General features: G+C 37.4%; 1 protein-coding gene and 1 pseudogene across 2 annotated transcripts in view; one reads left to right on the top strand and one right to left on the bottom strand.

The window, feature by feature from the left end:
* CPSF73-II (cleavage and polyadenylation specificity factor 73 kDa subunit-II) overlaps window positions 1-15995 on the top strand; it is a 57681-nt gene extending 41686 nt beyond the window's left edge. Inside the window, exons 10-13 of the mRNA XM_010273058.3 lie at window positions 6533-6637; window positions 12269-12410; window positions 13688-13784; window positions 14572-15995. Of these exons, the coding sequence (XP_010271360.1) occupies window positions 6533-6637; window positions 12269-12410; window positions 13688-13784; window positions 14572-15507 (1280 nt within the window). The 3' untranslated portion in view covers window positions 15508-15995. The remainder of the gene's footprint in view (window positions 1-6532; window positions 6638-12268; window positions 12411-13687; window positions 13785-14571) is intronic.
* Window positions 15996-22140: 6145 nt separating this feature from the next.
* Window positions 22141-23900, bottom strand: LOC104607456 (UDP-glycosyltransferase 91C1 pseudogene; annotated as a pseudogene). The gene has a single exon (XR_016085994.1). The product of XR_016085994.1 is annotated as a UDP-glycosyltransferase 91C1 pseudogene (transcript).
* Window positions 23901-24308: the final 408 nt, after the last annotated feature.

Raw genomic sequence — 24308 nt, 5'->3', positions numbered from 1 at the left:
CTAGTTCAAAGATTCAATTAATCCTACGCTGTATGTGCCTAAGGTCTCACCTTGGTAGTTGAGACATGCCACCCCAACCGACTTGGTGGCACTACAGTGTCAGCCTTGTCAGGATAGGTCTCCCCAGACCGATCCATTGGCTGTGAACATTCTAAACTAACACGAGTCTCATTAAGTGTCCAGTTTAAGGGTATTACACAGAAACATATCAAGGGAACATGAATCAAATATGCACTTTTATTCATTTACAATAAACTCATAAAGTACATCATTCTGATTGAAGCTAAGGGCATACAAAACTGTCTAACAATTATAAAAGGCGCTCGCCTTGTCAATATAAATGATATTAGATATGAAATTCTTTCTCCTTCCATTTGCCACTGAATGGAAAAATTTGGTGTTTTTATCTCCCTCCTTTAACCACTTACACCTGGATTTTGCCTCCAACTGATTTCCTCCTTAACCAGGATATTCTCCATATGCTTCCTCAGATCCCATCTCATATTCCTTTCTTCCTCTCCAAAGGACCCCTTTTCTTCCTTCAGGTTCAATTCCTCAATCTGCTCCATCATTACTTGTCTCTCCTCTCTACTTCCAAATTCTAGCCTATTCCATCATTTATTTGTGATTTTAGAAATTGAAGTTTCTTGTGGAACATCATTCCCTCCCATTCTACTACTGGATTAAATTGTTCCCACCACTCTGATCTTCTCCATGAAGCCCCGATGAGTCAATCACATATTTTCAAACCTGAATGGGGTAGGTTCATCACCTCTCAAATCCTCCTTATTCGTCACTATAGGCCAATGGTCTGAAGTAAGTCTTGAAAGTGCCCTAGAAGTTAGATTACCCCAATGTTCCTCCCAATTTGTTGAGAACAAAAGTCTATCCAGCTTAGAGCATGTTGGCCTAGATTGAAGGTTGGACCGTGTGAAGTTATTATTTAGGAGTGGAAGTTCTTTAAGTTCAAATGTGTATACAAATTGGTTGAACTTCCTCATACTTGTTCTCACTCTTTGTCTGGGGTTGTTAGTTTTCTCTGTAAATCGCACTACATTAAAATCCCCTCCCACACACCAAGGTCCTCCCCAGAGGCCTCTAGTATCACTCAATTCTTCCCATAATTTCTCCCTCTTCCTATAGCAAGGTTTAAAATGTCGATGTCGATGGAAATGTCGCTTACCAAAATATAGGACATATGTCGGAAATGTTGAGGGGAAATATTGTAAAAATTAGAGACATTGTGGAATTATTATGAAATATGTGGAAATATGCAAAGATATTTTGTAAAATGATAAAAAAAGCATTAATACATATTTCTAGACTATTATCTTATTCCCAACCATTATATAAAGCTAAGAAACTAAGATCAATAACAAATTAGTAAATGACGATTTACTGATTTGTTATGCATTTTGATGTTTTTACAAGGTTATCTGATATTTTCTTTTCTTATTTTTAGTTCTGATTTATTATAAATTCTAATATATTTATTTCACACTAGTAAATAGAAATACATTTATTCTGATTTTTTAAATATTAAAGTTATAATACATTATGTTTTATTATAAATTTAATAAACTGATTCTCCTTTTTGTAGTATTAAGATTATGATAAATTATGATTTCTTATATAACTTAATGAATTTATTATGATTTTTAACACTAAATTTATAATAAATTATGATTTAGTATAAAATTTATTCTGATTTTTTATATTAAATGTAGAATATGGTTTACTATAAAATTTAATAAACATTTTCTGATTTTAATAAATATTTTAAAAAACACTAACTAGTTAATATTTTATTACTTGAAAAATATTTTATTTTTTATATTATAAAGTAATTAATTTATTCTTTTGTTTTTATATTTTGTTAATTCTTCTTATAAATATTTTATTTGAAATATTAAATAGAAATATTAATGGAATAATCTATATTATAATATTGTATTATATTAACATAATATACTAATATATTATTTTTTTAATGTACATTAGTCGACATCTTGTCGACATAATAGGAAAAATTGTATTTTTTTTGGTTATTTGGACCAATTTGGTTGACATTTATGAAATATAGGAAATGTCGACCAACATAATGTAATTTTTATATTACCATCCATTTTCATATCGGTGAGCCTTGACATCGACATATGTTGGACGACATTAGCGACATTTGGCGACATTTGAAACTATGTCCTATAGTCATTGGGGCCATATACATTTGTTAGTACCCATTCATACCCGCCATCCACCTGTCTGAACTTTAGGGAGACAAAATAATCTCCTATTAACTACTCCACACTGATTAGTATTTCTTCTCTCCACAATGTCACAATCCCACCTTAGGAATCCCCACGAATGAGTAGTTATCCACTTTATCCCCCTAGATCTCCACACACTCTTTGCCCATCTGCAATCAAAATCCATTCTTTTGGACTCTTGAAACATTACCACATCTAGGTTAAACTTCTTAATCACCTCTTTAATTGTTGCTCTCTTTCTAATAGTGCTCAATCCTCTCACATTCCAACTTATGATTCTCATTTTAACTTCTTAAACTCAACCGTAACTCCTCCAAAATCTATTTAAACCCTTAACTCCTAGGAATCTTCTCGTTTCTTTCATTACCTCCACCAACAACCCTTTCTGTTCCCTCTATAACCCCCCTCTGCAGTTCCTCTCCACTTCACCCATTAAACTCTCAATGATTTCCCAATTTTTTGTCTCTCTGTATGTTTTCTCACTGTGGCTTTCTAACCATGGGCCTCCAACTCTTGGTTGAGAAGGGAATAATTTAGAACAAGCGACACAGAACACTCATCAATAGCAAAAATTGAATTGATAGTCGAAAAATTTACCTGAGGTCAACTGAGGGTTGTGAAGAGTATGCAAATGAGGATAGTTGATTGTCACTTCCTTTTTTGAGAACGTGGAGCACTTTGTCTCCTCGGTTTGGGGGAAATTATTCCCTATCACTTGATCTACACAAAGACCTCTTCCGGTACCCAATTGTTAACCTCTCTGTGCTGTACTCTTGTTGAGACCTGAGTAAGCCCGAGCTAACTCCTTTTCGGCCTCTTGCAATGCACTAGAACTTGGAGGGGTTCATCCGTTTACAAATATTTGTTTCATTCACCCGTACCTCTTTCTCCTCCTTTTGTTCCCTCACCGTATCCCCAATGAACAGGTGTTCCAGATTGAACATCTCCCTCTTCTGATCTTTAGAAGGTTATTCATCTGCCACACTGCCTAAACTCTCACACTCTTCGGAGTTTTCATCGCAATCATACTCTGAACTGTAGCTTTTCCTCCCTTGGTCTGCCTCTTCGCTCTCTTCTGTTCTGTTTCTCATGTAGCGCGGGTTCGGGCGATCAAAACCGTGGCATTTCTGCTCGTTGCCAGCTGGTCGACTTACCCAGCTCAGAGGTCGGTTTTCCCCTGCCGTTCTCGCCTTCTGAAGCTCTACACATTCGGCCGAACGAGACTAGACGATGATAGATGAGAAATTTCATCTATTGCCGTCCAAACCTTTCCCCGTCCCACGTGATGACTTAAGTTGTCACGTGGGCCTCTAATAATACCAACGAGTTCCCTTGTTGGCTCACCCATAATTCCAGCCGGTTCGATCTTCCTTTTGACCGGTTCAGACAGTCTTTTTAATAGAATCCGCCCGAACCTTTCCCCTTCTGGCCACATCAGCATAGGATTGGCCACCCCCCTCATTACTCATCCCTGCTTCAAAAGAATTTGAATTAATAGCCTTATTAGGAAGGCTTCGGAACTTGAGGCACCCCTGCGATTGTTGCCCTTCCTCTTTCACTTTCCCACGCGCTACAGGCTTCCCCGCCAGTCCCTGAGAGCCATGTGGGCACCATCCTGTAGACTCCTCTTCGCCTCTGACCTCTGTTCGTCTTCTCCAGAGCGACGACTCAGCTTCTGAGGCCAACCAGACCTTGTACCGTGCATCTTCTGAGTGCACTTCGAAAGAACGAGGCAGGTTTTCTGGTTTAACCCCTGCAACCTTTAGTTCCACGGTTCGTAGGTTCCTTAACCTCCAGCAGAACTCCACCCAGAGCTCTGACGGTTTTCCTTAGAGTTGGTTTGTTCCATAGATTGAAGGGAAGTCCTAGAAGTTTGATCAAGAAGCTATCTTCTCTTGGCTCTACTTCATTGCAAACTGGAGCCCAGTTCTGTATCTGTATCAGTCTACCTTCTATTTGGACTGTGCTAAAGTTCAGTTTCTTGTCGCCAATATCTAAAATGGCTTTCTTCTCAGTGAACAGTAATAAAACTGCATCTTCTTCTAGGTCCAGTCTCTCTGCAACTGCTTCTAAGATCTTCGTCCAGTCCTCTATTGCCCTGTCTGCCATTAATACCATCCTGTTCTCCCTAATACCTCTCCCTTTTTAAGTGCTATTGTCTGATGTTCAATTGAACTAGATACCAATACTGGGGCGCACAGATTGGTTGGGTTACATTCCATTGGGCTCCTATCAGGTTCTTCTGCCACTCTCCCCTCAACTTCTATGAGAAATGCCTGAAGATTAAGAGCAAAAGAAAACCATACTCGCCCCTTCTGTCCTTCCGGTATACATAATACTTGCCTTTTGTTGTTGCCAAAATGCTCTGTTACCAGGATAAACCACCCTCTTCCATTGTTTTTTAGTACTGATTCAAATCTCTTAGCCCCACAGATCACCGAATTTCTCCATCCTTCTTCCCGTATGGTGTTAACAGTTCCATCAACAAATCCTTTCAACCAATAACACGCTTCCTCTGGTAGAAGAATCGTCACCCTGCTACCTTCTCTGATTTTCAGGTAAACCTTCCCCTTTGTCCTTCCCTGCTCGAAAAGGAAGTTTTTGCTTCAATGATCATCTCCAATTGCCATTTCCCCGCCGGCCTGAAGTTTCTCTCCTCTCCCATTGTCGCCTTCCTCACACTCCCTCCTTTGGATCTCTGCTATCTTCTGTAACCATTCTTCTTTGTGACAACTATATGATTCTCACCTTTCTTCTGATCCTTGTGTGGCTTTCTTTAAATGTTCCTTTTCCCTTTAATTTTTGCTTTATTCCTTATAAGTTTGCTATTGGATAATTCTTCGTTGGTTCATTCCATCCTACAGAAGCCTCTGTCCTATATATTGGATCTCATTTCTCAACCTTCTTCTCTTAAGCTATAGTGACCCTTCTCTTATCATATTTCTCATTAACAGATTTAAGTCTACAGTTGGACAAACATCACCCATTCTCTTCTGAAAAGAGAGAGAGAGAGAGAGAGAGAGAGAGAGAGAGAGAGAGAGAGAGAGAGAGAGAGAGAGAGAGAGAAGGGAAGTATGCTTGGTAATGGGAAATTTCGAGGGCACCTTTGTAGTAAATCTGCAGGCCATTTAGCAAGTCGGTGAAGTCTTTCTGGCCAAGTGTTTCCCCTCCCTTTTGCTTTCCTTTGTCTTAGGATGTGACAAGGAAGGTACTAAAGTAAATCTAGAGCTTTAAAATGTTGACTACTTTGGAGTCCAAGATTTTTGAAGTTGAGTTATATCTGAGGTTCTGACATTCCATTTTAAAAATATCCAGGACACTTGTAGTCTTTCTTTTGTATTTCCCTCTGGAAAAAGTTGATTCTCTTAATGAAGCTATCTCTAGATCCTCCCAAAGAATTGATATGGATTAAAGAGTAAGAATTGTATGAACTTTGTATTACCATTGGTTGAACTTTGAGTCAGCTAGTGTATATATTTATTTTAAGCCGGCAAGAGTTCATGTTTGAAGTGATTGAAGTAAGATTGGATTCTGGAAGGTAAATATAAGAAGTCTTGGGCAATGATATTGCAGTTGATTCTGAGATCTCTCCCAATTCTATGCTGGCTTCCTCTATGTTAGAGGGATATGAAGTTTATCGATAAGACTATCCACCTGTGGAAGGTAACAGTTAGGTTCATCTGGTAATTTTTAGCAGCCCTTGCTGCTTATTCCCAATCCTACAATCATATGATTGAATGCTTAATCTTTTTTTTTTTTTTTTTTTGTAAGTGTTATAGAATGAAGCATGACCAAAAACTACTGCTCGTGGGCTAGTGCACTATGGATTTTCATAGAATGTGTCTGTTACTGGTGACCGAGTACCTAGCATGAAACCACTGCTTGTTTCTTTTCATGTGGCTCTGGGAATCACATCCAGCAGTTATTGAATTATACAAGCCTGAGCAGGTTGACATGGTGCTGATCCAATTATTGTCAGACCTATGGAATAGAACCCAGGCTACTCCAGAGGGCCTCTACAGTGATGTAGTTGAAGTGCATTGTGTCTATAGGGCAAACTTAACCCACTTACAGCCTTATTTGTATTAGCACTCTGCTTCAGTGGTAATCTTCTTTTATGTGATACACATCACTGGGAATTGATTCCTTTTTTAGGTGCTCATGGAATCTTGCTTTTGCGACTTTAATATGTATATTTCCATTTTTACTAATGGTATAACTGTTTATGTAATGGTCCCTGGTATTTATGATCTGATGCATTTCAGGTTTGACTATTCAAGCCAATATGTACTATAAGATGCTTATTGGGTGGACTAGCCAAAAGGTCAAAGATACATATGCAACACGAAATGCCTTTGACTTCAAGCATGGTATCTCTGTTGTGTATATCTTTTATTTCTATCAACACTAGTAGTGTTTTACATTACCAGCATGTGATAATATATTTGGGTATTCCTATTGTAGTGTTTGTTACAAGTTAATAGAGATCTATATCCTTTTATAAGAGTTTTAATATATTTTTAAATGCATCTTTATGAGCTAGTGAATGATGCATCATATTGTCCACTTCAAGCAGTACTTTTTCCTTCTCACTGGATGTTGTTTCATGGCAAGCATGAACTACATGGAGATGCTCAAGAAAGGAAGCATTTTTGCATTGACCTTTGTTCTGCACTGAAGTATTCTATCTTCTTTTCGTTATTCATTCAACTCTTTATGTCTAGGGTTGTTCAAGTATGAGAATAAGTCAGTCAGTAGTGATACTAAAGTGTGATATTATTTTATTCTTTATTTTTTGGTTAGTTGGAAGGAGGTGTCAAGTACATTACAAGGTGAATTCCATGATATAATTTCTGAGGTAATACACAGGTGTCATGGAGTTCCCTTCCTAATAGAGCAATCTCTCAGGGGAGTCACATGAGTTTTAGGGGCACTTTTGTCATTTTCAATTTTTCATGAAGCTTGTAGTATAGATCAAAAGAAAGAATGATTCAGATCTATTTTTTTTTTTAAGGTTTTCTTCTGAAATTTTATTTTGCCTATCTTTTCTGCATTGCATATCATTTTCTAATGTTCCATCAATATTTTCTCACTTGATACTTCGAAGGGATAGGAATTATTGATATTTTGCTAGGAGAAGGGAATGCAATCTGTAGGAGGGTGGGATTGGCACTGAGAAGGTCTCTGTAGGAAGGATAACCAATTAGCTTGCAAGATGGGTGGTCAGAGGTAGCAGAGAAGGGGGATCTTAGATCTGAGATATGAGAGAGTTGAAGCGGGAAAAGAGGACTCTTGGGCAGGAACTCTTAGGGGACTCACAAGGATAGTGTGTGAATTTTGTTAGGGCCTCCCTCTTTTGGAGATCCTCCTATTTATAGCTTTCCCCAAGGACCTTTTCCTTTTGGGGAGTTCATTTTTGGCTTCCTTTTTAGAAGGTTGCTTCTAATTAAGCCAATATGCCCCATCTGGGTTAGTTAGAAGTCATCACGTGTCATCATGGGTTTTGGTACTTGGATACTCCTTTCCCAATGTGTGCACACAAAGACATGAACTATGGCATCCTTTCCCCAGTCTTTGGCGCTCGTGTTTTAATTGCCTGTGATCTGGCCAGCTGTTTGCCTTAAAACTTGCAATTTGAGTATTTGGTAAAATAGCTCGATGTTTGGCCAAGTTTGATGTTGTGATACGACACACCTAGCTTGCATCACACTTTGGGTTGCAAGTTGTGGTTGCCTAATCTCTGCTTATAATTCAGGATTGCTAATCCCATGCTCTTACACAATCACTTTGACTTTTCATTTGGGTTGGACCACAGTTTTGGGAGGGGAGATGCGGGTTAAATGATTGACCCTTTTCTACATTTGGTTTTGGTTAAACAGAAAAACTGGAGCAATTAGTTGGAAACCAATTGGACTGAGTCTTGTTTTAGAATTAGAGTTTAATAGAGGGTATTTTGGTAATGATCTTATCCCTTCAACAATCAAAGGGGAGATTGATAGATGAGAATGTAGATTGTAGAGTTGCAAATACTATCCATTTGTTCAAATTTGAATTTGAGTTCAATCTGGTTAAGGGTATCTGTGATCCATCTGTTTATAATTGGATTAAATGGGATTGATCCCTATCTGTCTGATCTGATGTGATCCTTATATTGTATCTGTCATTAAAATTGGTTTAAATGTTATATTCTCACTAAAGAGTCAGAGGTTTAAGTTTTATATAAGTTATTTTCAATTCATATTGTCCATGATATACAATATCAATGTCATTTTTAGTGCATTTTGTTAATAATATATAATATTTTGATAATTGTAGTTCAGTTTATCAATGTTCAATATGCGATTGTGATCGGAATTCTATTTGAATCAAATTCTGATCTAGGTATATCCAATTTAATCCTATTCCTATCCATTTGCAGCCATATGGGAATGGACTTAGCCCTTGATCAGAACTTGCAATTCTCAATATGAAAGATAAGAGTTCATTTTTTGGTTCTTTTTATGAGGTAAAAAATCTCAATGGGAAGCAGATCAGAGCAAAGGTGACCAAAGACAGGAGGGAGGAGTTATGGATGGAGGGTTTGGGTGGCTTTGAGCACAGAGAAAACAACTCAGTTTGAAAATGGTTGATGAGGAAGAAGAGAGATATTAAGTTCTCTACTAATATATATTTCTTTTTTTTTTTTTTTGAGAAAGGTAAAGTGTTGTATTAAAATAAAACAAAAGGTTTCAAGATATACAATCAACCTAGAATCCCTGTACAGAGAGAATCTGTACTAGGGAAAACCCAACAGACCCACTTACAATAAACCCAACCAGCAAGAAATTTACATATTCCTGACAAAAAGAAAATCTCTATTGAAAAAAGAACTTGTATGTTTGAAATTCTGAATTTGAACAGAGAGTGATTTGCCAACCATGAAAACAACATGCCCAAAACTTTTTTGAAAACCTCCTCTTTTGAATTCTGCCTCCCTTTGAATACTTTGTTGTTTCTTTCATACCAAATTGCCCTAAAAACTACTGACCAAAAAAAAAAAAGCCCTAAAAACTACTGCAGGAATGATGTTCGAAGCAACTCTGCCAGCCTTACTTAACCCCTTCAGCCACCAAGCACTCATGAAGCTCTTTGCATCAGCTGGAAAACACAAGACCCAAATTTCTAACATCTCCAAACCAAGTCAGCAAACTCACAATGAATCAGTAGATGACTTGGGGTTTCCATACTTCTATTGCACAAAACACACCTCTCATCCTGCACCTGTATACCTCTTTTGACTAGGTTTTCCTTTGTAAGAATTTTATCCAGGACTGCAGACCAGACAAAGAAACCCATTTTAGACAGTACATTCCCAATCCAGATCCTATTATTTTGGAAATTAAAGTCTTCCTCCCTTGTCAGGTTGTTGCAAAGAGATTTAACAGGGAAGATATCTGAATTCTCAAAGTTCCACTTTCCTTGATGCCTGTCACCACCATGAACTTGTATTGTTGTCCATCATCATCTTCTTCAATTTCAATCATATCCTCATGATCATCAAAATCAGGAATCCTATCCACTTCTTCCACCACCATGTTTTCGTTTACACTTCTTTTCTTTTGCATATATGATAAAATTTCTTCTCTAACTTCTTTAGGGCATTTGGTACATTCTTTAACATTCGTCCTACCAGCAACAATATGCACTTTTGCCCTATATATTCCTCCATTAGTTACCTTTTCACAGAACTTGCAAGTGACTGAGTTTGCATTATTAGGGTCTTGTAGATATCAATACTTCAATGCTGGATCTCTCCTATTACTTTCATGAGAAGTATTGCCTTCTTCCTTATCTAGTTGTATAAAAAAGAAGGAAAACTAAATTAATAATCAATAAACAAAAATATTGCATGAACTAAAACAAATGAACTAATATAGCTAACTGCTAAAATCTAAATGCTAACAAATAGATTAACAAAGCTAACTGCTAAGTGCTAACAATAAACAATTAATAAATCAATTAACATGATAATATACTAACATGAAAGAAAAAAATAAAAAAATAGGGTTATCTATATCCCTGTTTTTAGGCTAAAAAACAAAATCAGATACAGATAAAATTAAAAAAAAAATTAATGAGGCCGAGCCCCTATTTTGGAAATAAAACAGAATTAAAAAGTTGATATTGATGAATGAAAAAAAAAAGATGTGGGGCAGAGCCCCTGTTATAGTGTAAAAAACAATGAAAAAAAAAGAAATCTCAAGGAAATGCCAAAAAGTGATTAAATGGAGAAAAAAACTGATCATAGATTCACAGTTCATGGTGGAAAATAAAAAAAAAGAAAGAAAAAAATAATGAAACAAAAAAAAGAGAGGTTGGAGCCTCTGTTTTAGAGAGTGCGTGGAGCTCTGTTTTAGAGTTTAAAAAATAGTTGAAAATAGAGAAGAAGAAGAAGAAGAAGAAGAAGAAGGGGGGTAGAGCCCCTGTTCTTATATGGTTAAAACATGTTGAGTTGGTCTGGTTTGTTTTTATTTAGTTAGGAAGTTGTTGGGCTTTAGGCCCATTAGTTTATGTTTTTTAAGTTGTAATTGTTCAGCTATTTTAGTAGCCGCCCTACTAAGAGTATCCTTGTAATATCTCATATTTTAAGTTAAGTATAAATATAATGAGAGGTAGGCGGCTAGGGAAAAAATTTACAGTCTTGGTTGACTGCTAAAATCTTCATCTTCCCCCTCTTTCCTTTTTCTGTTGGACTCTTCATTTTTGACCTAGGAAGTGGTGCCCTAATTTTTTAGGGTTCCTTGGAGATTTTTGTAAGGGGCGATTCAAGTCCTGCTTGATTTGGAGGCTTCTAGAGAGGGTGGCTGCCTCTTCTCTCTTCTCAAAATGTGGTCAGTCTCATTTAGTCATTTTGTCTTATTAAATTCTGTGTTAAAGTTTGATATTCATTACTCACATAATATTATAGCACCGAGAAATGAAATATCTTCTTCAGCCACTGAGCCCCAGATCTTTCTTAATCTTTCTGTTCCCATGGCTAATTAGACTGAGATATATGCACTTCTGCTATCAAAGTACTGTGTTTTACCTCCTTTTCTCTCGTCTTGTCAACAAATGTTACATTAGTAACATATCAATGAATTTTCTTTAATGATGATTTAAGGGTGGGTAGCATCTTCTGCCTCCTCCTAGGCTGATTGTATTCTCCTTTCCAATCTATAGTAACGTTGTTTACTCATTCATCAAAAAAAAGAAAAAGAAAAAGGTGGGTACAAATTGTAAAGTAGATATAAAGATCATTATAGCAATGTGCCTTTTTATGGGCAAAAGGGGAGGCAAACTGTATGGCTGATGCTATAGCCAAACAAGGGGTTTATAGGGATAATCGTTTTCAGGAATGCCATTTGTGGATGCTAATGCTATGGGTTAGTCATCTGATATAATCTAAAAATATCTTGGGGTTCAAGACACCCACAGTTCATAATCAAGAATTCCTTTTCAATTAATAAGGTTACAAGTTATCAATCATATTCAGTATATCACTATATCATTATTGCGGACAAGTTCCTTGAGTGCATGTTGTGTCTGCAAAGCACTAGAAATATTGTTTACTTAATTTGCTGCTTTTTGGAATGTTACACAAAGTGTTCATCTGGGATAGTGGAATATGAAACAATTAATATCATGAAGTTTTAGAATTATCTTTAATCTCAGAATAGAAGGCTTCCATCCTTTTGTGTTTCTAACTGTTATGCAACTTTTACAGACATTCTTCTTTTGATAAGATACACAACTTTTAATTTATGGGATTGCAACAATGTACATTGCTTAAGTATTGAAATTTTGTTCTCTTTCTTTTCTTTCTTAATAGCTGTTATGTCTATAAACGAAAGCAGTATATGTGTTCATTGGTTTTCAGTAGTTCTCATACAGTTCTAATTAACCAAAAAAAAAGGATCTTGATCTCATTACTTTTTGACTCGTTACTTTGTCACTCACTTATAGGTCTATGTGCATTTCAGTTCGCAGTTTTGAGCGATCTCTAATAAATGCCCCTGGACCTTGTGTTCTCTTTGCTACACCTGGGATGATCAGTGGTGGTTTTTCACTTGAAGTATTCAAGGAGTGGGCTCCATCTGAAATAAATCTTGTTACACTGCCTGGGTACTTTTTATTATTGATCATTCTTACACTTATTGTCTTTCAAGTGTAATTATTAGATGCAATGTAATTGAAGTGTCACCTAGGCAATTGTGTATGTATGAGGCCAACCACCAAGGTGATCAACTAGGCAAGAAGTATGGGTATTAACATCTTAGTGGTCGGAATATATAGATATCCATGAATGTAACCCATTTTGGGTTGGTAAGAGTGTATGTAGAACTAAAAGCATGGCTATTAATCCTTGTTTGTGCATGTGTTCTCCTTTGGACAAGAACTTATTAAAATATCATTTTTATTGAAATCTGGTGCAAGTTTTAAATTAATAATTTCTTGATTTAATTTTTTGTTCCAATTAACATGCAACTACATGATACTTGTGAATAATTACGTCCACATATTATAAGATATGTACATATTTCTCTATTACACACTTATTGTATTGTAATAGCTTTTGGAGTATTGAAATTTATGTTGTTTAAAATGCTAATGCCTTCTGAATATAACGAATTACCATTTCTATATGATATGCATGATCATTTAGTTAAGAACTTTGCTTTTTTTCAGTTTGTAAGCTTGCTACTTGGTATAGAAAACTAGGAAATCAACCAAAAATTTAGGTGTTTTTTCTTTCGAAAATTCTATTGTGTAGATGACACCTAGACAGGCAGCTATGTGCCTAGGTGACTAGGATCCCTACTGTCACCAAGAATTCCCTATACTCGTAAATTATGCATGCAGCAATTATTTATTTATTCATTCTTTTTATTTGTCTGTCTGCCATCTAATTTCTCATTGTTGAAATTTCTATAACTTTCCTATTTATGGTCCAACAGCTATAGTATTCTTAATTGCATCTCAAAACACTCTCAAGTAAACATTGCTTATTTACTAGTTTAATGAATTTGTGATATTATTATTATTATTATTATTATTATTTTGAGTTAAAGAAAGGAGACTGCTTTGGATACATCAAGTTTTTGATAAACTGGGCAAATCCCTGGTGAAAGGACAAATAAATAACTTATTTGTACCTATACAAGTCAAGACATGGGAAAATGCCAATATTACTTCCCTTAGAAAAATAAAATTGAAATGCCTTAAAGCTATTTTCCCGTAAACCTGATCAGTAAATCTTTGTTCTATGTTTAGCACCTTGTGGTTTCAGCTAGAAATTGTTAGCCAGCTTCCAAGTTTCTCAACTGAAAATATTAAAATGCAAAGCATGAATCCTGGACTGCTTTCAACTGTCCATCTTATTTTTTCTTTTCATTTTATAGGTATTGTGTGGCTGGAACAATAGGACATAAGTTGATGTCAGGTAAACCCACCAAAATTGACTTGGATAAAGATACTCAAATTGATGTGCGATGCCAGGTTTGTATACATTCTCAACCTCTTTAGTCATGTATTATGGTTATTATCCAGCATCACTTGTTTTTTGCTGAAACAGAAAATATTGAGGATTTAGTCATTACTTTTCAATGAAATAGTTGAGAGTAAAAATTTCTCATCTGCTGTCACTGCCTCCACCTCTTCCTCCTCCTTTCTCAGACACCACCACTACCACTGCCACCAGCACCATCACCATCACCATCACCATCATCATCATCATCACCTCATCTTCATATATGCATGTAAGGTAAAACCTGACCTAATACTCCAATCTAATGGTCCATATGGAGATAGAGAAAATATTGAGAATCTAGTCATTACTTTTCAATGAAATTGGAGAAACTAGAAATTAATCAGCCGCTGCCACCATTTCTTCCCATCTATATTACCTGCTGGCTGTTACCTAGAACAAAGCATCGATATGACTTTATGCTAAAAATATAAGTACCTGAAGTAGATGTAGTAACCATATTGAAGTGCAGTTGAGTTCTGAAGGAATTTACACTGCATTTAATAGGTGTAGTCCTAGTTCCTTGTATACTGATCAACCATGCATCCGCCCTGGATTTCTATCAACTTTGGACATACAACTTCAGGAATACCATAAAATTCAACATTTTTAGCTTACATAACTTAAAAGAAACTGCAACTGAATTAATGACTTGAATAAGCTGAAGCTGATACTTCTTCCACTGACCAAAACATCCTGCTCATTGTTGAGCAATTTTGATAATTATTTACAGTTCTGAGCAATTTTTATGTAATACAGATTCATCAGCTCTCTTTTAGTCCTCACACAGATGCCAAAGGGATTATGGATCTTGTCAAATTTCTCTCCCCAAAGCATGTGATTCTTGTACATGGTGAGAAGCCTAAGATGGCCTCATTGAAAGGGAGAATTCAGGCTGAATTAGGAATTGAGTGTTTCTATCCTGCAAATAATGATACAGTGCAAATTCCATCAACTCAGTATGTGAAAGTGGATGCCACATGTAAATTTGTCCAGAATTGCTTGATTCCAAATCTCAAGTCTATACAGAACTGTGTAGAAGGTAAATTAGATGTCGGTTCATCAAATACTGAGTCCTTTCCAATGGTGCAGACAGGACACAAGGTATCTGAAGGAATCCTGGTTATGGAGAAAATGAAAAAAGCACAGATTGTACACCAGTCTGAATTGTTGCCAATGTTGGGAGTGGAAGAACACCAAGTTCAGTTTGCTTACTGCTGTCCTGTACATGTAAGAAACGTGGATAACTCCAAATCACATGAACATGGGAGTGAATCATCAGAGCCTGTTGGGTTTTCCACTTCTCTACAGCCATGTGCCATGTCAAGTTCATCGATAAAAATTGCAGATCCTTCTTTGGAGAACATTTTGCTTTCTTCTGAACAATTTTTGTGGCTCCACCTTTTATTTGTAGAACTCTCCAACAAATTTCCAGGTGAAAAAATCCTAGAATTTCCTGACAATCTACAGCTGCAGTCATTCCATGTCCATGTTTGCCCAGATGCGAACTGCCCATACAAAGTCAAGGAGGTTATTGAAGATAAACCTGCAGTACATTTTTGCTGCAGGTGGTCTACTCTTGATGAGAAGCTGGGATGGAGAATCATTTCTGTCATGCAAGGTTTGGATTTAACATATTCAAGACCTCATACTCCATATTCTAAAAAAAGAAAATCAGAGACGAGCTCTTTTTAGTCCTATTTGGACTATTTACCTTGAGTTCCAATCTAGCAACTTTCAAAACCATTTCCAGTTGAGGATCGTTCCAGTTCATCCTTGTGGTTATGATGACATAACTACTGAGCTGCTGAGTGGCTGATCATTCGTTTGACAAGGAGAAAGTAGTTCATCGTATCCTTTATTTTTGTGTCCAGGCAAATCGGAATGAGTTTAGACAGAGTGGGCTCCCCATAATACTTGAGTCAATCATGCTAATACGTTTGTTCTGATGCATCATTTTAGTAGGCACTCCAGTTTCCTTGGTCAAGTAAAGATGGATACTGAATTAGAATACCATGGGAAATTCTAGATCAAACATGGTGGAATAGTCTTTGTAGGTGGAATTCTAATCCTACCTATTGCAAACTTTCTATATTTTGGGTGGTGTGAGTTAATACTTTTCAATGTTTTCCAAGTGTCTCCCAATAATTCACACTCCAGATAAATATTCAGTGTTTTTTATATATATTTTCCAGCCATGTGTATCTTAATGCACATCCCAATGTTTTCATGAAGAGATATTGCACTGTTGCTCGATAGAAATGGAAACTCAAAAGCAAAGCACTGTTGTATCGCAAGGTTCAAAGTATCGAGGGCGTATCGGTCAGTATCGGCCCCCTTTTTTTTTTTACTTCCACTTTTTTTTTTCCGATTTTGGTTCAGAGAGGTCGGTTTAAGTTCCAACGACCCTCTGAACCAGGCCCTGACCTGATGCAACCTCTTAGGGGCGTATCGGAAAAGGCTCGATACATACATATTGGCTGATACATAATGATTTTTTGAACCTTGCCATATCATACGATACGTATCAGATTTTATTGTTTCAATATTATTACTATATGATATAAAAAATCCATTGACAACTTGTCGTACCAAAAAGATAGAAAAAACAGTAAGTTGAATTTTAGAACAAAAGCAACTATTTGTGCCTACGTGTATTATTGACAGCCCTTTGGTAGTGCCTTTTTGGGAGGGGTTTCACGTAGCGGCTTCTGACATTACAAGAGCATGAGCTGAGCAACCTGTCTGGTAAAAACCCGGAAAGTGAAAAATAGGTTTACAGAAGCTGCAAAATCGAATTTATAGATAGCTTCTGGAAAATGGCTCAGCCCTTCCAAATGGATTCTTAATCTGTAAACGGAAGTCTCAAGTCTCAACTAGTCTATGCCTGTATTTGGATTGTAGCATCTCGAATGGATGCGTGTACCAACATAGACCACAGAGAGAGATGGTGAGTCTCAGCGTGATTCTTTATAACACTGACCCATCAAAGCAATAAACTTTTAGTTAATATCACGAAGACATACATGTTTTGTGTTAAGAGTTGTTATTGTTCACAAACTCCATGAAAAAATACATTCATGATTCAACGGAGTCCGGATCTCTTGTCCACACAAACTCTGCCCACATCTACCCACATAATATCGCAGTCATACATGGAGAATATCTCATCCTCCTACATAGTATTATCCAATGTATTGTGGGTAGACGTGAGCAAATTTCTAATGGGCAGGTGATCCGGAGTCGATTCAACGCATTTATTGGCCCTCAAGAAATAGAGGATTTCAAAATCAAAACCGAACTGTCCATTTCAGTCTTCAGAACCCAATTTTTGGCCTAATTCTTTGAATTGATTTGTCTCCTTCATTGAAGGAGCGTAGTTGGAACGAGCTGTTGAAAACATGGCCACGCAACCCATGTTTAATCCTCAAGAGGACCGTTTAGGCTTTACAACCAGGAGAGTAGCTCCCATAAGGCCATAACCATGATACAAGATTGTAATGAAATAAATTTACACTGGTTGAAATACAAGCTAAGTAGGGTGAAGGCTACAACCAATGTGGGGTGAAACCAGGCAACTGGATGTCTGGATCCAAGAGATTACTCGTCAATGGGCTACAATCAACTGGATGTCTGTTGGAATCATTCTTTAAGGTGCTGATTTGGATTTTGGATTCAGTCATTTATGGAGCACATACCCTTTGATTCCAATAGATGCCCTTAATCTATATTTATATACTACTAATAAAGAGTGGAAATAGCTTCCCAACTTCTGGATTTTTTCTTAACTAGAATACCCCTCTACATCATTAAATTTCAGTAATTAAATACATGAACAATAGTTATAATAGTATAAAAAGGTATATTTTTTAGCTGTCCTTGTAATGAAATCGTGTTTTTGTAGTGGTCGGTTAGCTGTTAAACCATTTGCCTCAAACAAGTTAATCCATGATGTTATAGTAAAATACCAAAATTAAAAAAAATGGATAAAAATACAAGAAGTAAAGATAATTTATAAAAAAAATTTGGGCACATCTCTAATATTATATATACACATCATCCTGTTAAACAAAAATAAATATGATAAATAAGAAGTATTTTCATTAATGACAGTAGAAATAAAATTGTATTTCTATTTTGGTATTAGTGGGTCCTGCGCAAAAGAATGATTCTCTAAGCGGCTTAGTTACCTAGGCAAGTAATACCCTCGTACGATTTAAGTAAATTGTTTATCCATCCGCACTGAAAATTGCTAATACGTGATGAAACAATATTATCCCTTCAATGATACCACATTTTTTTTTTGGATAAAACAGTCACTGTAATTTTACCTGGGGAATAAAGAAAGACTATTAAGTTCATTTATCTATCTATTATCTATTATGTATGTTTTTCTATAAATTTAAAAACCAATAAACTGAACTTGTTAATCGTTTAACCAGTTGACTTGGTTCAGTTTTGGTTCACAAATATTAAAACACCAGAGGATTTAACTGAACCGTGAGCCAATATTTTAAAAACTGACCTGAAACCTCTTTGGCCACCGGTTTCCAGGTCAGCGGTTCAATAGTCTGATCCAAATGGATGGTCCATTGTAATTTATAAAAGAAAATTAAAAAAACAGCCAAAACCATTATTCAGGTCGAACAGGTAGATGATTTGATCATTTAGGTCAATAGATTGCTGACCAAATCAGCCGTTTTTGGCAAAAGAATGGTTCTAGGGGTGAAACAGAACCGATTGCTTGGATGGTCTCTGGGTCAAACGGTCCAACCATCCAGGTTAACAACATTTCCAAGACCATGCCGTGAACACCCCTTCTGGATGACAATGCCAAGCATCTTGTTTTGTTGGAAATTTGAAAATGTCATAAAAAAAAAAGTGGAGAAGTATGAACAGGCCCATTGCAGATTTTTGAATCCCACTACAGAATTATAAATATTCAAAATGTCAAATACGCCCGCTCTACACACCAATGCATGCTCGTGAATAGCATCAATTCTAAGTTGGCACCTACCCCAAATATACTTTGAGCCTAAAAATTCTGACACTATCAATATGATCGGACACTACACATCTCATATATGGTGGATTCCATTTTGATAATCCAGATGGTTGATGCTCAATGCAGGCTGAGATGAAGGAGATATACAGTGTTGTACAGTGTTAGATCATGCCGGTATTTGGTAGTTTGTTGGAGAGTGTTTTATTAGGTAAGAGAAACAGGATTCAGTCGGTACAAGATCAGTGAGATGTTCCCAATGCAATGCTGTAAAGGCTGTTCGAACAGAGTTTGAATGGATTGGAATTCTGTCAATGCAAGGCACAGTTTCAACACAGAAGTATGGAGATGTTCCCAATGCAAGGCTATAAAGGCATGTTCGAATTGGTCTTGCACTGATTGAAGCCGATCTCAGTTTGAACGGGTCTTACACTGTGATGTGATATCAATAAGAGACCACAGCTCAATTCTAATACAGAATGAAATAAAACACCACGCCTCCACAAACAAAAAGGAAAGAATTCAAGTCTGCACCTTATAGAAGGCGCCTTACAGCACATCCCAACCATCTCCCATAGTTGTCATTGGGATCTGCTCACACCGACCTCATAGCCACATCTTGTCCTGTATTGAGAATATCTCCCTACAAATAATAAATATAAATACATGAGATATTCCCGATGTACATTTAGGAGATGCAGTGAATTCAGTGTGAAGCGCATTGTATGAGGAACAGTTTGGACTCCATTGAGGTGGGGCACTAGAGGTGTAAAGTGGGTCGTGCCGGGCTTGCATGGCACGACCCGCAGGCAGCCCGTGGGCTGTCATGGGCCGTGCCGCCCTCCCCGGTGAAAATTTTGGGGGTCGGCCCGACACGGCTCACGGCACAGGCTCGCGTGGGCCCGTATCGTGCCACGGGCCGGACTGGCCTATGGGCCAAGCCTTGGCCCAAGTCAGGCCATGGACTGGGCCAAAGCTATTTTTGCCTATTCATTTAAAAAATTAAAATTTTAATTTTATATGAATTTTGATGTATACAATTACTTATATATACAATAATTAAATAAGTTAGTATAATAAAATTGAAAAAAATTATTTATTTTATTAATATACTATACACTATATATTATTATATAATTATAATTTATATAATATAATATTATATATATATATATATAATTTAAATAATATATATGGGCCATATCAACACGCGGGCCACGGGTGGCACAGCCCGCTTGACCGTGTAGTATCAGTCCGTGGACTTCAAACTCTAGACCAACATGGTACGGACTATCGTACCGAGTCTGACGCGGCCCGTGGGCTATTGTACCAAACCAGAACATGTCCAAAATCATGCTAAGCCGCGGGCGACACACAACTCGATTTACACGTCTACGGAGAGACTGGATCTGCTCCTTACAAATAGCGTCTCGCTGGCGCCTTATATGTCCCGTACGCACATGCATCGGAAATATCTCCCGTACTTGTTAATAAATATTCACGAAAGATATTTCGAATACAGGGAGGATGTGAGTGTGAGGACGGATGACGAGTTGGTAGAAGAGACGTCATGACGATCCAAATTATAAGGTGTGTCATTGTGTCACAAATAATTATGCCTGAAGCCGTGTAGCGTAACCAATAATCATTTTAATTAATGTTTTCAGATACGTGGGTCCCACAAGTACTCGACACTGTTGGAGTCACCCTCACTTGTGTCCAAGTCCAAGATCGAGCTTCAATGCCACTGTCACGACTCACGAGAGTGAGTGCCAACTGCCAAGGAAGGAGGCCTTTAAGGCTTAAACGTTGAACCACTGGGCTAGCTTCACCAGAGTGTAGGGACCAGTTTCTTCATTGTAAGATAGCTTGGAAAAACTCTCTCTCTCTCTCTCTGACAATGAAGGGTATTTTAATAATTTCAATAGTACTATAAGCCTGTAAACCTTAACTGATTTTCAGAATTCGAATTACATCCTATTGAAGTTGATCCGATCGAATTCACTCATTTTATCTGATCTCATACAATCCATTCTGATTCAATTTAAATGCATATGTTTAAGGTAAAACCTATGCTGTTTGAAAGACACATGATACGATAAGGGCTTTTATCAAGCAATCTCCTGAATTTTGATAAATACTACTTGGTTGGTTATCACTTGGTTCATTAGTTATTAGTTATATAGTTTTTTTGATATATACTTAGGGGGGTTTTCGAACATCGTGATTCAATGTGTATCAATACTAAAAACTATGTATATTTATATTTTTCTTAGTTTTTTTTTAAACTTGGTTTTTTGGGATGTTTTTAAGAGTACTTTTATTAAGAAAAAGGGGTCCCAAAACACCTGTAAATAGGTGTTTCTAGACCCCAAAATACAATATGAAACACCCGTACAAAGTATATTGTATTAAAATTTTGATCATCGGCTAATATGGTTTTGTTTTTTAAAATAAAAAACAATGGCCACACCAGAAAAACTATATTATCAAACACCCCCTTAATTGGTTTGAGTTGTGTTTTTATTAATTTTTCATAGATTAAAATTACATACAAATAAATTTTAATTCATTTTGGTTATGGATATAATATTCAAATCATTTTTACTTCATTTTATTGATAATATATAATATTTTTTATGTTTTATTCTAATATATTTATTGATAATATATAATATTTTTTGGATAAATTAAAAAAATCCCCTGTACTATGGGGTCTGTAACAAAGACCCCTTATACTTTGTTTTGCGATAAAAACCTTTTTGTACTATTACTGTAAGACAAAGACCCCTTCGATTAGCTTTCCCGTTAAAATTAAAATCCGCTGTTATAATATTTTTTAATTCTGATACTACCTTTGTAATAATTATTCGGATAATTGGAAGAAAAACACTGTTAATCTTCTCGAATTCACCATTTCTCTTCCTCTCCCCAAATTCTCCTTCCCCTTTCTTCTTCCCGCTTTCCTCTGTTTTCATAACCGCTAGAATTTCTTTTTATTTTGACAAATGTTCAAAGCAACATTAACCACTTGGATGGAGAAGTTCTTGGTTGGGTCAAGAGTCAAGACAGGACAACTGCAAGAAAAAAAGAGTCGTCGTGGTTTTTGTTCCTGCGCGGTTGAAGCACGTGGTTCTTCTGTTGCTCGCAGCTCGCAATGGTGTGAATGAGGATTTGATTTTGGAGACTGTAATTAAATTGGTTCTCACCTGTTCTCTTTCTCTGTTTCGACAAGTCCTTCTTTTGTGTCAGTTGCCCAAAGTTTACGCACAACGCACAGCACCTCAATGAGAAGTGCAGGAAATCCGGGTTCCAAACAGACACAATCACGAAGAAAAGAAAATCTCGTACAACAGACACAAAGATAAGTGAACAACACAGAAAAGAAAATCTTATACAAACAACAGACACACACACAATCGCTATTTTATTTCCTGCTTTCTATCCCTGCGATCTCTCGTTCATGGTTATTTGTGAGATACTTCACGAACTTATTCATGTATTCCGCTTCCCGTAGACGATTGCAGATTATTGCAGCAGTTTCCTTCGCTCTCTGACTCATTTCGTCTCCTTCTTCAGACGCCATCGCTCGTTTCAATGCCTTGGCGATGGACTCCCCGCTGAACGACCCATCTTCATTTATCTCTACCTCAATCGCTAAATTCTTCTCCACCAGCAGCTTTGCATTTATACCTTGATCGATTATCAGTGGCAACAAGACAAGGCGATGAACATACTGTAGGGTCTCTATGACTGAACCCCATCCCGAGTGAAACAGGGATCCCCTGATTGAAGGGTGGGCTAGAATCTTCAGTTGTGGAGCCCATCCCATACCAACGATTCCTCGGCCGGAGGTCCGGCTGCTGAATCCCTGAGGTAGAACTTCATCATCGTTGCCTGCCCAGTGAGATTTTCTAAGTGCCCAGATAAATGAGAAATTGGAGAGCTCTACCCCACGAGCTATCTCCTCAATTTGTTCTTTACTCAGTCTGCACTCGCTTCCAAACCCAACAAACAACACAGATTTGGGTTTCTGTTGATCAAGCCAGTGTAAAATTTTGATCCACTCTTCGTCACCACCATGATCACTTGGTGTGGGAGATAATAATCCAACTGGAATAACTTCTTTTTCGTACATCGTCTCCAGCACGTCGAAGTAGCCACATTCAAAATCCGGACAAGTACGTATGGCCACGGCCTTGCTTTCACGGAGAACGGTGGCTATCTTTTCTGCTGGACCATCTTTCCCAAAAAAACCATGGAAAAAGCTAACAGCTTCGTAGGAGGGGAGGCCAAGAGAAGACTCAAAACGGATCCACGGGGGTGGGGACATCAGACTCTCGGCGGTTGGTCGAACGCTCTTACGAGCATCTCCAACCATGAAATCCGGCGGGCCAATAAAGGCGTTGGTTATAGCAGCGAACACGGAGAACCCGATAATTGGTATGCAGAATTCTTTGGCAATGTCGATTGTCCAGTCAGCAAGAAAGTCTTGGATGATCCAATGGGGTGATTTGTCAAACAAGAATTGCTTGAAGGGGTCACGAAGGAGATTGTAGGCGGCATCCAAGAGTGGTACCTTGTCTGCAGGAACGTCGACGGTGGCCTCAGCATTTGGAGGCAAGGTCTCGCCATTGGTGTTGGGGACGATGGGCAAGGGAAACGGAACAAATTCTAAAAGAGCTGATAGGTTTACAGGTGGTTTAGGGAGCCTATCGATGTTTCTGGGAGTTGATACGAAGGAAACTCGGATCCCAGATTTGGCCAAGGCAATGGAGAGATGGAAGAATGGGATCATGTGGCCAAAGGCCAAATATGGGAGCATCACTACGTGCACTTCACCGCCCATGATTTCCTTCATGGATAAAAGAAGACAAGAGCAGGAGAAGAAGAAAAAGAAGACCACTTTCAGTTATTTCTTGGATAAAAGAACAGAGTAGAAATTCAGTGATCTACAAAGTGATGGGGATGATGGAGAGGACTGGACTCTGGACTCTACTTAAATAGAATACAGTATCTCCAATGGGGCTTGCCTAGTTCTTACCTCTATACCGTTTACTGTTTTATGTCTTTCTTTTATTTTTATTATCTGAAAAGACTTTTTGGTCCCTTGATTATCATTTATTGGACGGTGGACAGTTATCTAATTCCACTGTCCTCTAGTAGAATTTTCTCACTGCCATCCAAATCCAAATGAAAAGAAAAAAAAGGGTTTTTACCGATGTAGCCAGCTGTCACAGTTATCTAATTCCACTGTCTTCTTGTACGAACTATTTGTTTTCAGCTCAGAAATCATTTATCTCGGTTTATAAATACCTATTTACTTTCAGCTCTACCCCGTACCAATTATTTGACACGGACAAAAATGTCCTCCTGAACTCGGCGATTTCTTGTAAAATTGAATTTGGTGAGCGTTGGGCCTTTCCCGTATCTTTGCGCTTTCTCTCCTAATAAATCTCTCGCGAGAAAATTGAACTTTGTGACTGCGACCGCT

This window comes from Nelumbo nucifera, chromosome 4, assembly GCF_055504915.1.
Source record: "Nelumbo nucifera cultivar China Antique chromosome 4, China Antique-T2T, whole genome shotgun sequence".
NCBI lineage: Eukaryota > Viridiplantae > Streptophyta > Magnoliopsida > Proteales > Nelumbonaceae > Nelumbo > Nelumbo nucifera.
This window is presented reverse-complemented; position numbering and strand designations above follow the sequence as displayed.